The sequence below is a fragment of the Corvus cornix genome, chromosome 18 (assembly GCF_000738735.6).
Source record: "Corvus cornix cornix isolate S_Up_H32 chromosome 18, ASM73873v5, whole genome shotgun sequence".
NCBI classification, from domain to species: Eukaryota; Metazoa; Chordata; class Aves; order Passeriformes; family Corvidae; genus Corvus; species Corvus cornix.
The window spans coordinates 508158-522464 of NC_046347.1; the positions used below are offsets into that span (position 1 = coordinate 508158).

The 14307-nt window shown below is 53.8% G+C and overlaps 1 protein-coding gene across 1 annotated transcript; it reads right to left on the reverse strand.

The window, feature by feature from the left end:
• Window positions 1–6502: 6502 nt before the first annotated feature.
• On the reverse strand, window positions 6503–13835 carry TEKT3 (tektin 3). Its single transcript, XM_010409545.3, has 8 exons — window positions 13708–13835; window positions 12044–12643; window positions 11436–11519; window positions 9892–9962; window positions 9551–9694; window positions 8148–8370; window positions 7465–7619; window positions 6503–6801 (listed from the first exon to the last, which is right to left on the reverse strand). Exons 2-8 carry the CDS (start codon window positions 12617–12619, stop codon window positions 6570–6572), a joined length of 1485 nt encoding a protein of 494 aa, XP_010407847.1. The 5' UTR covers window positions 12620–12643; window positions 13708–13835; the 3' UTR covers window positions 6503–6569.
• Between the last annotated feature and the right edge of the window lie 472 nt (window positions 13836–14307).

Below are 14307 nucleotides of genomic sequence, written 5' to 3' on the forward strand. Positions count from 1 at the left end.
AGCGGTTTGTGCAGCCCTGGACAGGATCCGAGGCACAGGATTTGGGAAATGAGCATCTGGCTGAGCTGAAGGGATTCTAGCGCTTGGAGTAGATCTTTTAGCACTTGAGAGCCAAATTAGGTGGAACTGAGCAACTTTTCACTAGATGTAGCATGCGATTTTCCAGAGCTCGGGAGGACACTCAGAGAGTTAGGGCTGTTCTGCTGGAGAAGGCTCTGGGGAGAGCTCAGAGCCCTTCCACTGCCTAAAACGGCTCCAGGAGAGCTGGAGAGGGACTTGGGGCAAGGGTCTGGATTGACAAGACACGGGGAATGGCTTCCCACTGCCAGAGGGCAGGGGCAGACGGGATATTGGGAGAAATTCTTCTCTGTGAGGGTGGGCAGGCCCTGGCACAGGGTGCCCAGAGCAGCTGGGGCTGCCCCTGGATCCCTGGCAGTGCCCAAGGCCAGGCTGGACATTGGGGCTTGGAGCAGCCTGGGATAGTGCCCATTCTGGGATCTCTGACGCAGGTGCTCGGGAAGGAAGGGGTGGCTGCGCTGCCACCCTCGCTCATTCCTCGAGCACAGCCAATCTGTTCAAACACCCCCCCCCCCCCACCCCCCCAGAGCCCACCCCCGGCTCCCAAATAATCCCGCCAGGAGCCCTGCACACTCCTGGGAGTGCTGAGCATTAACACCAATCCCCATCACCTCCCCTCTCCACGCACCAGCTCCAGACTCGTCCCGCACTGTTGCACAAACGAGGGAATTCGGCATCCAGCCACCGGGATTGTAAATCTTGGGAGAAAGGAGGTCGGGAAGCGTGCTTGGCTCCTCTCTCCTGGCAAGCAAAGGCGTGTTCCTGCAGCACGGGCTCCTCACACTCACGTAAGGGGTCCCGGCACAGACATCGGCCAGAGAGTGGGAGGGGAGCTGAGAGCACCCGGGGGGGGGGGTCGGGAGAGAGAGGCCAGCGGCTAAAACGAGATTCCAAAGGATGCAATTTCCCCTCCCCTCCAAAAAATCCCACCGATTCCTCTGCTGCTACCGTCCCTCTGCACCCTGTGGCGCCCGTCAGTGCCAGGACTGCAAAGCCCAGAGGACTGAAACATCTGCGCCACCATCGGAACATTCCTGGTTAATGCGGCTGACTGGGGCTGTCCTGCCCCGTGCGCCGGGTGCCTGAAGGAGCCCCCACGCTCGGGGCTGAGAGAGAAAGGTCTTGTCCCCAAGGGCTGCCATCCAGGCTCTGGCAGAGAGCATTCTCTGGTTTGGATTTGCAGGTCTGAGATCTGGGCTGCTGTTCTCGGATAAAATATCCAACCTGGAGCACAGCGGGATGCACAGTGGGGGAAGGCACTGGGACGTGTGGGGGTCACAGACAGCTCCCGAGCTCCTCCGGGAGTGTGGGACAGCAAAACCGCCCCGGCTCCGGCTCTGAATAAGGTGCCAAAAGCAGCTTTTTAAGCACGGGAGAAATACCTGAAACTCAAACGAGGGAAAAGAGCAGTGTGTGGGTAACAAAGGCTGTTTTGGCTGAGAGCCGTGGATTGGAAACGGTGGAGAAAGCCCACAGAGGAGAGCACATCACTCCCCTGCAGCTTGGACACTTCTTTGGGAAACCGAGCAGGGTTTGGGACAAACATCAGCTGAGCACGAGCTGTGACAGAGCTCGGGTGCCGGGGCGGGGGCAAAGCTCCTCTCCGCGCCTTCTGTCAGCCGGAGATGCTGGAGGGAGCCTGGCCAGGGGCGAGAGGAGGCGAGGAAGCGAGGATGGTCACAGCAGAGCCCTCGGGGTTTTGCTGGAGAGACGACGTCACACCCAAGGACGGGCTGAGGCTCTCCCGGTGCTCCCGGGGCTCGGGAGCTGCCCCCGCTCAGGCTCGGGGTGAGGGGGCTGGCGGTGCCACCCCGCCCGAATCAAAGCAGGCGCCACAATAAATTGGAAAAATGTTTTGTGTACAAACAAGATTCGCCACAGGCTGTGCTGGGAATACTGGAAGATTGACGAGTTGTATAAACCCTGGGTAAAAAATGTGGATTTCTCACTTTGGATCTATTCCATGGGGCTACTTTCAATATGATGCTTCAGCTTGAAATTCTAGAATAAAATGATGAGAATTCAGGAAAGAAAGTGGGGTTTCTATCAATTTACGGGGCTCAGATGCTAATCTGACAAGGCAGGGGTGGATTGAAAGGGATCTCAGGCTCATTTAACTGTGTGGCATCAATGAACCAGCACATCGAGGCTCTGCTCGTCCCTGTCCTCGGGCCAGGTGAACGAAACCCCTCTTAAGACAAACCTTTCCCAACTACACCAAAAGATAACATTTCCTCTCTATGTCTTTGTGAGGATGAACATTTTTAACCCCACATTTTGCTCTCTCATCACAATTTTAGGGACTCGCTTCCTGTTCCCTACCCTGGTGATTGAGGCCATTAGCGAGGAGGGTTTGAAATGCGAAGGGCAGGGGCCGAAATCTGCGCTGCCATCAGCAAACCCCTCCTGCCGTTCACTGGGGGCTGGGAAGGGAACTGGGTGGGGAAAATCCTGTTTTCAAACAACTGTGCCACTAAGAAAAAGAGGAGGGCGGGATATGGTTTGACTGCACTTTGTGGAGGATCCATGGTGCTCTCTCAAAGGAGACACATGCAGATATACAGATATGTATAGATAGATAGATAGATTTGTAAATATAGAAATACATTTACACCGCTGGGATGGGTATCAGAAAAAATGTTTCAACCAGAAAGAAATGGGAGACTTTATATTGAGCAGACTTCAATAACAAAAGGTCTAATATATCTTGGAAGCATTGACTTGTTTTTCCCGATTTGTTTTCTGCCAATGCAAGAAGAAATTATAGAACACTTTAGTCCTGTTTGCATTCATGCCCCCAAACCAACTTCATCCAACTTTTCACTTTCCACTCCAAGCCAGTTATCAGCACTGATAGAGCCAGGCTGAAATCGCTGGAGAAAATCCCACTGACTTCAGGGAAACCAAAATTTACCCACTGACCCCCAAACCCTCAAAAAATCAACTGAGCTTCCCAGCTGGGACTCTGAACATCCTCAGATCCTTCTTGAGCGGCTGGTTCGTGCTCATCTCCTGCCAGCACAGAACAGACCCTACGGAGGACACAGGTCTAAACCAGCTTTGAGCCACATTTTTGCCCAAACTATTGAGTTTTACACTTTTGGCTCCAGCAGTGCCAGGTCTGGCCCCTTTTTCAGTCCCCCCAGGGTCCCTGGAGTGGCCACTGCCGCTCTGAGGGTGCGGATGCTCCGTGCCCTGCGGATCCCCGCTCAGGGACACAGCGGATGCTGTGCGGGCTCCAAGACCAACGGGAACAAGAGCATGTGAAACAAATCCATTGGGGGATATTAAATCCAAGGACAGCCCTGTCAGCTCAGGAAGTCCTTGGGATACTAAGTGCTGGAAGCTGGGAAAGTGGACTGGGAGAATCTCACAGAGTTCCTGCCGCCTTCTGGTGCTTTTATCTCAGCATCTCCCATTGGCTCTGGCAGAGGCTGCACCAGAGGCTGCACTTTGCTCTGAGCCAGCACAAGCATTTCTGTGATCCTACACTGCCCAAATTTTCCTTTAGCATTTTGCCAAAGTTTTCTCCCTTTTTTTCCATAATAGCAATGAGTTTAGGGTTGGTTTTTTTCTGACTGCTGATGCTGTTTGGGGAATTCTCTCTCCCTTGAGCACAATAATCTGCACTAGTTATGCAATACATTGTTAACATGGGTTTTGGCAAGCTTTGACTTTGCCCAAATTCATGTCAAACCCTTCCAGGACATTCAATGATTTTTGTTTTCTTAAACAACAGAACCTCCTGTCTGAGAAGTGTCTTCCTAGCCCTGCCTGGAATGTTCACCTGGATCCAGGACTGACATAAAGCAACAGCGTCCTGAGTTTATTAATTTATTGTCTTTCTTCCAGTCAGTAAACAATTAATTTACACACCCAGCTCTGCAGCAGTGATGCAAAAGGAATGATGCAAAAGGGTGGGAAGATGGCTCTAAGATGCAAAGGAATTTCCACAAACTTCCTCAGCAACTTGGCTGAGAGAGGCAGCAATAAACCAGCAATAAATAGCAATAAAAGCAGACACGTCGTTCCTCAGAGTGGAGAAAGGAGGCATCCCATCCGTGCAGAAAGGTGGATGATGGGCCTGGGCTGTGATTTAGAAGTGACCTCTGAAAGGAAATCATTTAATGGCACGGCAGCAAAGGCATCCCAGCCATCAGCAGGAGGAGGCAGGGCTGTTGTTTCATCTCCTGGAATGCATCAAAGGCTGCTCAAATCCCAAACAGAGCCCTGTGGGGATTAAATGGAGCAGCTTCACTCAGCAGCAGCTCTGTCATGGAAAGCAAATCCATCCCCGTGCAGGAGACCTGGCCAAGAGCCACGTGTTCATTGCAATTGCACCCAAAGCCTGTCCCTGGAGACCCATTTTAGAGGAGTTTGTGCAGGGTGGGCTCCCCTCAGGGGAACCAAGGGACTCACTCTGAAGCACACATGGGATGCCCTGAGCAAAGTGTCTGGGGGCAGCTGGGGATATCAGCTGCCAGAAGTAACATCAGTACTGACAACTTATGGAAAACTGGCGTGGAGAGAACGAAACCCCAGAGGGACCTGGGAATTCTCTAACGTCTGGGAAATTGCTGCAGGAAAGTGGAAAGTATTTGTGAAAGAAATTAGAGGAGCTGAAACTGAAATTCCTCTGGTCACGGCTCGAACAGAGGAAAGAAACTCTTTGGCAGAGTTGTGGAAAGGAGCATTGAGAGGGCAGGACAGCAAGAGAAAATGGAGCTGGGTAATTGCAGCACCACATAAATGCTGGCAATCAGGAGAAAGCCCTAAAGGAGCTGGGCCAGTGGGAAAGATCAGTGTTTGGGGAGCTCTGAAAGCAAAACTGGAGAAAAGTGGAGACTGATCGTGGTGTGCCCTCACTGTAAAACAGAGCCCAGATATTTTTGACATGACTCAAAACCAAAGGTGGAAGTGAAACGAAGGCAAAGCTGTCGCTGGTGCCAGGACTTGGCTCCGGGTACTCAAAGGCTGGAGCTTTTCAGGAAGGGGCTGTGGGTGCCACTGCTGCCCCACACTCAGCTGGGGACAAACTCATGGAGCCCAAAAACCTGAAAACATCTGGAGTGGGGCTGCAGAGAAGCGGAGCAGCCAAAATCACCAGGGGCTGGGGAAAGCTTCAGGAAAGGAGCACAGGCAGAGAACAGCCCAGAGCAGCCCGAGGGGGCCCTTTGGGGGGCAGGGAAGTGCAGAAAGGGAAGGTGTGATCAGCTGGGCAGCTTTTCCTGCTCACAGTTGTCCCTTTCCTTGGAAAGGGTGGCTGCTGTCTCTGACAGACTCCGGCCCCAAGACACACAAAGCAGAGGAAATCTATTTTTAGTCTCGACAGAAGTGCTAGTAAAGAAAAAAAAAGGTTAGAAAGAAATTGTTTCCTGTTTAGGGCTGGTGCTGGGATGGAGATCCTGCCAAGACGCTGAGGACGGGGCGGGGGGGGGAGGACAGAGGGGTCTGTGGGATGAGGAGGAGTCACCCGGGGATGGGGACAAGGAAAGGTGCTCCCAGTTCCTGAGAGCCCCCACGCTGGGCTGGTGGTCCCTGCCCTGGATTCCTGAGAGAGGGGGAGGGACTCGAGCTTCTGCTCCTTTGGGATTCCTGGCGCCCTCCGGCTTTAGGCTGAGCTTGACTGCTGGGGTTAAAAGACTTAAGAAACGTGTGAGTCTAAGGAGGGAAACTGCAAAATTACTTTCACACTCAGTCTCAGATCGATTGAAGACTTATCCCTCTGAAAATTCCAATACTTGGTAAAATCAGTCGGATTTACAGCAAGAGAAGGTTCCCTGGAAGCCAGAGGGGCTTAAACACTGATTAATCTCTTTATCTTCAAAGTGCTTTGGTGCTCCCACCAACAAAGCACACGTGAGAGGTTTAATTAGGAAGCCAAAATTAAACCCACAGCATTTTCTTCAATGAACTTTCTTCAAGTCGAATCTACTTCCTCTTTTTAAGACCCCAGCACTGACATTTCTGATGGCATTTAACTTTTTTCAAAAGCAAGACAATTATCATTAGAAATCAGCTTAAAATGCACATTTTTCTATTTTAGGAACAGCACAAACTGCAACTTTTTCCGGGACAGTTTGTGTGTCTTCTGCTGCACCATTAAAAGTCCATCATGCATGTCAGCAGTTCATTATTCTGACAAGTGGCTTTACTTCCCCTTGTGCCTTTTCCACATCACACACACTCCAAAGGAGGAAGATGCGACAGTTTTTCTCCTGAAAACACAGACTGGAAGGGCAGGGATGGGTCCCCGTGGGTGGATTTGGTGACATACAGGATATTTTCAGCTCCTTCCTGGCACACAGTGAAAGAGAAAATACCAAGGAAAAAAATTATCCTGGTAACCCAACAAACAAAACGCTCATTTAATTTCTGCCCGGAGTTTACATCAGGAAATGACATCCAAACACGTTTGTGAAATTGCAACAATGTATTGGCAAAGAAGCTGAGGGAAAGTGGGAACGTGTCCCGCCGTCGGTGCAGCGCGCTCAGGTGAGTCCTGCGGAGACGTACCCCAGGATCTGCACGGTGCTGGGATAGCTCTTGCGCATCCCCATGCAGCGCTCCTGGTCGATGAACAGGGAGTTGTTCTTGACCACCAGGTCGTGCTCCAGGACGCCCTTGGAGCGCACCAGCATCTGCAGCATGTCCTCGGAGGCCCGCAGGCACTGGTGCAGGTTCCGCAGTGTCTCGTTGATCTCGTTGACCTCTTGGACAAGGCTGGAAAACAGCGGGACCCCGTTAGAGCTCCACCACGGGGCGGTGCCCATCCAGATGGGCCCTCTGGGCACAGGATTTTCCCCATCAGCACACCCAGGCTGAAGCCAGCGCCCCATTCCTGGTATGGGAAAGCCAAGGGCAGAGCTCCTCCCGACCTCCATTGGGAGGAATGGAGAAGTTTGTTCCAAAGCTCTGGATATGTTCAGCCACATCTGCCAGAGCAGCTTGCGCCACCGGGAACAGGAATGAGCAGCTGTGGTTTCCCGTTTCTGTTTGGGTTTGTGGCTTTGTTGGTTCACCCTCCTGGATTTCCCTGTGCAGGGGTCCTGCACAGGATGCACACACAGCAAATAAGGGCTTATCCTTCAAAACTGAGCACATCCAGCTGCCTGGATGAGACAGGAGAGAAGATGAGGTTTACCCAAGTGGGAAAATTCCAGCCCCTCATGGGGTGGCATCAGGCTGGACCCGGCCGTGGTGTCCAGCCTCCGTTGCAGGTGCAGAGCTCTCCCAGCACCCAGAGGCTGGCACACCTGCTCAGTGCTTTAGATTCTACCAGGGCACTCATGGAAGGAATATTTAGGGGGAAAAAAGCAAATTTGTCATGCAGAGATGCTCCTGAGTGACTCCCCAAGCCCTGGCAGCCCTGCAGCCCGGCTGTACCGGATCTGGGCAGCGTCCCGGCACAGCTCCACGTTGGGTCTCCTCGTGCGCTCATCCAGCCGGGTCTGAGCCACCTTTAACTGAACCTCTTTGTCCCTTATGGTCTTCTGGATGACTTGGATCTTCGTCTCGATCTGGAAGATTTCCTGCCGTGTCTGGGGTGAAACAGAGACACGGGTATCAGTGAAAAGATACCTTCTCAAGTGATCCCATCATTCCCTTTTCTCTGTTTGTGCATAAAAAACCCAAGTTCAATAAGCAGCCCCTGGGCTCAGGCCACCGTTGCTCTGCCACATCAAGGCACAGATCCAGCAGAGTTTTCAGGGAAAATGTCTTTGCTCTTGCTGTCACATCAGAGATTTAGGAGCAGAGGAGGTTTAGGAGCATTGATGGATGTGTCAAATTACCAGCTTCCCAAAATTGCTGCTTGCAAGAACTGATCATCCATCAGCTAACAGAGGGAAAGGTTTTACCGGCTCCTCATATAAGGATGTGGCATCAGCCCCCAGTGCTGCAAACTTAACCAGTCTGAGGCCTTGCCAGGGAGCTTTCCATGAGTCCCACTGGCCCGAGGCAGGTCCCATCACTGATCTGGCAGAGCAGGGCAGGGAGCCCACGGATAACTGCCCATCCCTCGGGAGGAAGTTGAGTGGCAGCGGCAGCGCCAGGGCGGGGTCGGGTACCTTGGCCAGGTGTGTCTGGATCTTGCTCTTGGCGTTGGCGGTCTCGGTGATGCGGCTGGTGAAGGCGTCGTTGACTTTGCTGAACTGCCGCCACATCTCGTCGGCCGTGCCCATGAGGAGGCTCTCGGTGCTCGCGCGCAGCTTGGCCGAGGTCGCGCGCGCGCTCTGCGAGCGGAAGATGTTGTTGTCCGTGAACCTGGCCCACGTCTCTGGCACCGAGACCCTGCGGGAGGAGAGGACAGGCCCTTGGCAAACCCACGCTGCTGAGCCTGGGTGGAGATTGATGCAAATGAAATCTGCGCCCTTAATTAAATTACATGGAAGTGAAACATCTGGACCCCGTTTGTTTGATGATATTTATCAAATGAGGGCATGTTCATGAAGACAGCTTGTGAAAGCTCAGACAAACAAAAGATTGTCCCATAAAAAACAGAGATTCCAGTCAGAGCTCCTATTTACACCTTCGAGGCATTAAGAGCCAAGGAGTTCCCAGCCCCACGAGGACACACACATCACAATTCAGTCAATTCCTTTTGCTCACAGCCCATCTCAGTCTCCCACTAAACCGAACAAGCTTTAGATCCCACTCCGTTCCCTGTCTGTGCATTTGGGATGAAGTTCCTGCCTGTGCAGTAGTCCAGAACAAGGTCAACAAAGGACTTAAATACCACATAAGCTCCATTTAAAACCTGCTGATTCTCGGCACATTTTACCCTCCTCTGAATTTTAGCCTCAATCCTTTGCAATCCATTTGCCTGTTTAAATGTGTCTGAGCTCTACTGTGAATAATTATTCAAACTATTAAAAAAATGGTATCAATCTGTGCCTCTCCATAAACCTCATGGGTGTGTGTGAGCAGATTTATTCTCTCAGCCCTTTGCCACTTAGGGCATCTCTCTGTGAGTGCTGGGTTAGGTCACTGTTCATTTACTGCAGAGCCAAAGCTGAATTCCTGGCACTCAAAGGCAGCTGAACTCTGTTGCAGGACCATGCTCTCACTTCTTTATTTTCTGGGTCATTTCGGCTCCCTGCCAGGCCCTCTCCATGCAGGGGTGAGCCCCCAGACTTTCCATCAGTGAGGAGCACTCAGGCAAGCACTGACACATCTTTGAAAATATGCATGAACTTAATGAGCTGTGCAGAGGTGCTGGGCTGAATTTGTTTGCAGGTTAAGCTCTGAGCCCTGATCTAATGTTTAATTAGCTCGGGCTCGCTTTCGCCTGCCGGGTGCTCAGCATCCATCTGAAAGCAGAGGGTTCTTCTCCGCCTGGAGAGACCAGAGGGAAACGAGCCCTGGAGGTGGGTGTCTCCAGGAGGGATGGATGTGCCTTCAGAGTGGGCCAGGAAATCCCAGCTCCCTGCCCGGGACAGGGTCTGTGCCCGCCAGGGCCCCCCGTGCTCACGTGGCATCGACCCTCTCCACGCCTTTGTAGTAGTGGATGCCTCTGGAGGTGTTCTTCAGCTGGTAGCACTTGCTGTCGATGTGGTGGCCCATCTGTTTGTCAGCCAGGTCCTTCTCCAGCTCCTGCCGGGCCTCCTTGTTGCACCTGGAACACACAAAGTGCAGGCCTCAGTCGGGATGGAGGCGTGGGATGGTTTCCTGCCCATCCCATTCCCCTGCAGCTCCCGGAGCATCCCTGCCTGCCTCCCGTGGAGCCTGCAGGGCTTTGACCGCAGGGATCTGCTGGGGGCCACGGCACAGCTGCACATCAGCCCTGCAGCAGGGGCCCAGAGCCCTCCTTACATGAGCTGGCAATTCACCGTGTCCAGGCACTGCTGTAACCTCTCCCGGCAGGACCTGATGGTCTTGATTTCCTGGGCGAAGGCAGAACAGACCCCATCAGCCTCGGTGCTCAGACATCGGGGGCACTGCTCCCCTCGGGCCTCTCCAGCCTCGCACACAGCGAGGGCTCCCCTTTCCCCCACAGCAAACAGGGGCTGCAGGAAGGGCCCCCCAGCCCCAGTGCTTGTGTAGCTGAGCCATGGCCAGGCACCAGCAGGGGACAGGAGGGGGCTGTGGCCATGGCCAAGGTCTCTGAAATCACTTCCAGGGTGGATTCCCGAGTTTTTTCATCTTGACATCAATGGCCAGGGCTGCTTGGTTCCATCACAGGGAGACAGAGCCAGATCCTGACCTGATGTGAACAGGCACAGTGATACCCTGGGCCAGCAGTGCCACGCATCCCCATCCCCAGTCCCAGGGCATTTTCCTCCCCACAAGAAATCCCATCCATATGGGACAAGAGGACTTTGGTGTAAATCCCCAGTCAGTTCTAGGCAGGGTTCAGCTCCCCTGGAGGAAGGCTCGTGCTGCTCTCGGCTCCCTGGACTCCAGCACAAGCCTATTGCCCCCGTGAAGGTTTCCAGAGGCTGGTGAGCAGTGCTCCAAACCCAGGGATTTTCAATCCTCCTGTCTGCAGGAGCCAGCTGAAAGCACAGCCTAAATGCATCCCAAACACTTAAAAACCCAAATGGCATTATGGAGATACCAGCTCTGATAAATTTCCTAAACCCTCAGGACTTTTAAATTAATCATTTAAATTTTCAGGGCCTGACTCATAACAAAACATCTTCTAAGAGAGCAGTGACTTCACAGGCCCAGGGGCTGCAATTTCCTTCCCAGTTTTGTGAGGCTTTTGCAGTGGTTCTGTTTCGCTGTACCCTGCATTAGGATCCCATTTGCTGTGCCAGCTCTCCTCATGTTTGCTTTTAATTCATGATTTAAAGCAGCCTAGATAAAGGCAGGCAGGAGTGCAGGTTTCTATGATTTCTATCAAATCCATTGCCTGAGCACACAGAGTGTCAGTCCTGCTGCAGCCACACTGCCCTGAGCAGAGCAGAGCTGGGGGAAGTGGAATGAGTACCTTTTATTAGCCCAGCTAATATAGCTGGGGAAAGCAGACGAGCTCAGGCACACCCTGCCCTCTCCATCTGCGTGTGTGTGTAATATATAGAATGTGCTATAGATACAGAGACAGATCAGATAAATAAACAGAGGTCTGTGCTGGCAGGACTCTGAAAGGCAGGGCCATCTCACAGACTCCTCAAAGAGGGACAGAGGACCCTGATAAGCCACACAAACCCGGCTGGTTTCCAGCTCTTCCCTCCTCTCCCATGGACACGCTGCTGAGTGGGAACACCAGCCCCTGCCCCAGCAGGTTTGGAGAGTTGAAGAATTTAGCACCTCACCAGCGCTGAAGAGCCAGTGAGGGAACAGGGCTGCCAAACTTGTTCAGGGGAGTTTAGGTAAAAATAACTTTGGCACACGATGTGTGCTGCCAAACTTACTGTGATGAGCTGTTTCTCCACGTCGTCATTGACCAGGTCGATGCCCATCCTCTTCTCCCGATTGAGCAAACACTTGTGAGCGACCTGGTGGGGACATGTCATGACATCAGTGCTGGCTGCAGGGGCAGGGCTCCCTGCAGGGACAGTGCCCATGTCAGGGAATGCAGGAAAAGAAAATTCCGGTGGGCACAGGGATGGCAGCCTGGGAAAAGCTGCCCGAGGCAGCTGGGTGAGCTGACAGCAGCAGCCGAGTGCAACTTCAGCACGGAACCAGTGGGAGGGAGCCCGCGTGTCCCTGGGCCACCACAGCTGAATGCAGGGACCTGTGTCAGGCTCGCTGTCGACCTCCCCAGAGCCTCGTAGTAAGACATGGCCTTCTGTGTCCCAAACCGGGATTTTGGATAGGGAAATACTTGGTTAAACAAACACTGCAGTGATGTGCTCAGCATGTGCTGGAGGGGAACGCAGCAGATGCAGGGGATTTGTTTACCACTGACTCAACTAATGGGCTCTCCATGAAAACTTTCCAGTGTTACAGAGCTGGGATGAACTTTATGAGAGGTTTGAGTGGCTGCAGATGTTTGGGCTGGGGGCTGCAGGGTCCCTACCTGGAAGGGGCCCTCGGTGTCGGCCAAGGCTCTCTCCAGCCGTTTCTGCATGTCCATCAGGGAATTGGTCTCCCTGATCATGGCATCCAGCTCGATGCAGAGCTCGGATTTCCAGTACTCTATGTCATTGACGCGCTCTCCCAGGTTCTTGGTGCTCTCCCCTTGGGTCCTCTTGGCCTGCTGGTACACGTCCTTGATGGTGCGGGTCAGGTCAGCCCGCAGGCGCTCTGCGTTGTGCCGGGTGGTCTCCGACTCCTTGTAGTTGGTCATGTTGGACCTGTGCCAGTCATCCAGCGAGTGCCGGCTGAAGACGCCGTTGGGTCTCTCGGAAATAAAAGGAACTATCTTGGTGGGGGGAAGCCCCGGGAAGCTTTCAGTGAGGGGAGACAAGGTTGGGTTGAGGGCAGCTGCTTTGTAGTAGGAGTTGGGCATCCATGGCATGCTGAAGCTCTCAGGATGGTAGGGAATGCGGTTCTTGTAGCTGGTGGTCATGGTGTTGGTGGCCGGCAGGACCTTGGGAGGTGGTGGCCGTGGCTGGTTAAACTTGGCTTTTAAGGGATAGCCGTAGAGTTCCATCCTGGAATGCAGCTGGTGCGGGTCCTGCACAAAGGAGGCAGAGGAAAACTGCACTCAGAGAGTTCCTGTCCTTGTGGCACCTCTTACAGCAGCACCCGACTTGTGATGGGACCAGCCCTGCCTGGGGCACCCACACAGCCCCTAAATCTGAAGGTAAATCCCCCCTGACAGCATCCCAAGCATTTGGATAGGGAGGGATTTGATACCAGCTTTGTCCTTGGTATCTTGTGTCAGGTCTTGAAATGAGGAGAGAAACAAATCACGGCTGCTAAAGAGGATGACAGATCTCACACCTTTGTTTTCCTTAATTCTTTATTTCCTATTATTCCTTCATTTTCCCTGTCAATCTAATGACCTCCCCTGAGAGGGTGGGCAGGCCCTGGCACAGGGTGCCCAGAGCAGCTGTGGCTGCCCCTGGATCCCTGGCAGTGTCCAAGGCCAGGTTGGACACTGGGGCTTTGGAGCAGCCTGGGACAGTGGGAGGTGTCCCTGCCCATGGCAGGGATGGTCCCTTCCAACCCAGGCCAGCGAGTCTCATCCCAGGATCCAGCCTGGCCAAAGGCTTTGGGGTGGGCAGCGGGACACTCGCAGCCTCAAATTCAGCACAAAAGCTTTCACAGGTGTGACTGGCTCCGAGTCAGTTTGGCAGAACCGAGGATGAGAAGTCTGTGCTCAGCTCCAGCAAACGCCCCTGCGAGTGCTGTTCCCACAAACCCGTCACTCCAGCCCTTCTGTCCCTGCTGGGGACAGGCCACTGCCATTCCCTGTCTCCATGCCACTTACTGATACCTGGGGAGCAGCAGCTGGAGAGGGGGAGATGCTTTCCCTGGCTCTCACCCCTGTGAATAAATCCTTCCCCTTCAGCCACTGACAGACAAGTGTTTAAGGAAGAAAAAAGCCTTGGGAATGGACTGGATTACTTTTCCACACACTTCCAGCTGAAATAAATGCCCCTGTGTCCCCTTTGGGATAAGCCATGCCAGGATGAGAGGTTCCAGTCCCTGTGGACACGGGCACACCCCAGGAGCTGCTGAGCGCCCAGTCTGGGGTATGGGGGGATGGAGGAGGGTTGGGGCTGAGGGCAGTACCGGCTGTGCTGGTGGTCCCTCCCCGTCAGCACAGCTCCCCCCTGGCTGCGAGTGTGGGGAGAGCTCAGGGCTGGGGGTGCCTGGGGGTTGCTGCTGCTCATCACTGGGTGCTGTGGTGGTGCTGGCACTGCCCGGCTCTGCCCGACCCAAGGGGCAGCACTGGCACAGGGCCCCGTTCTATGGACGGGGGGTTCCGTGGCCAGTGACTGTGTTCTGGGGGGGCTCTGTGACAGTGCCCGGGCTCTGTGACCCGTCCTGGCCATTGACCCGCCCTGTAATGGCCACAGCAATGGCTGTTGGGCAACACAGCGTGCTGGGTGGGCAACCTGGGGCCAGCAAACACCTCCCAGGGCATCCCAGTTCCTGCCCTAAACCTCCTTCCCTGCTGGGCAGCTTTGTGCAGCCCCTGGGCAAGCAGGGGCAGGTGTTGAGTGGCAGGGTAATGCTCGTGGCCACCTGGTTTAGGTGCAGGTTGCCCTGCAAGGAGCATGATCCTTATGGGTCCCTTCCAGCCTGGGATATTTTATAGTCCTATGAACTCAGGGCTCTCAGTGGACAGCCCGGTGCCACCCTGGGCAACCCAGTGTCCTCACTGGTGCT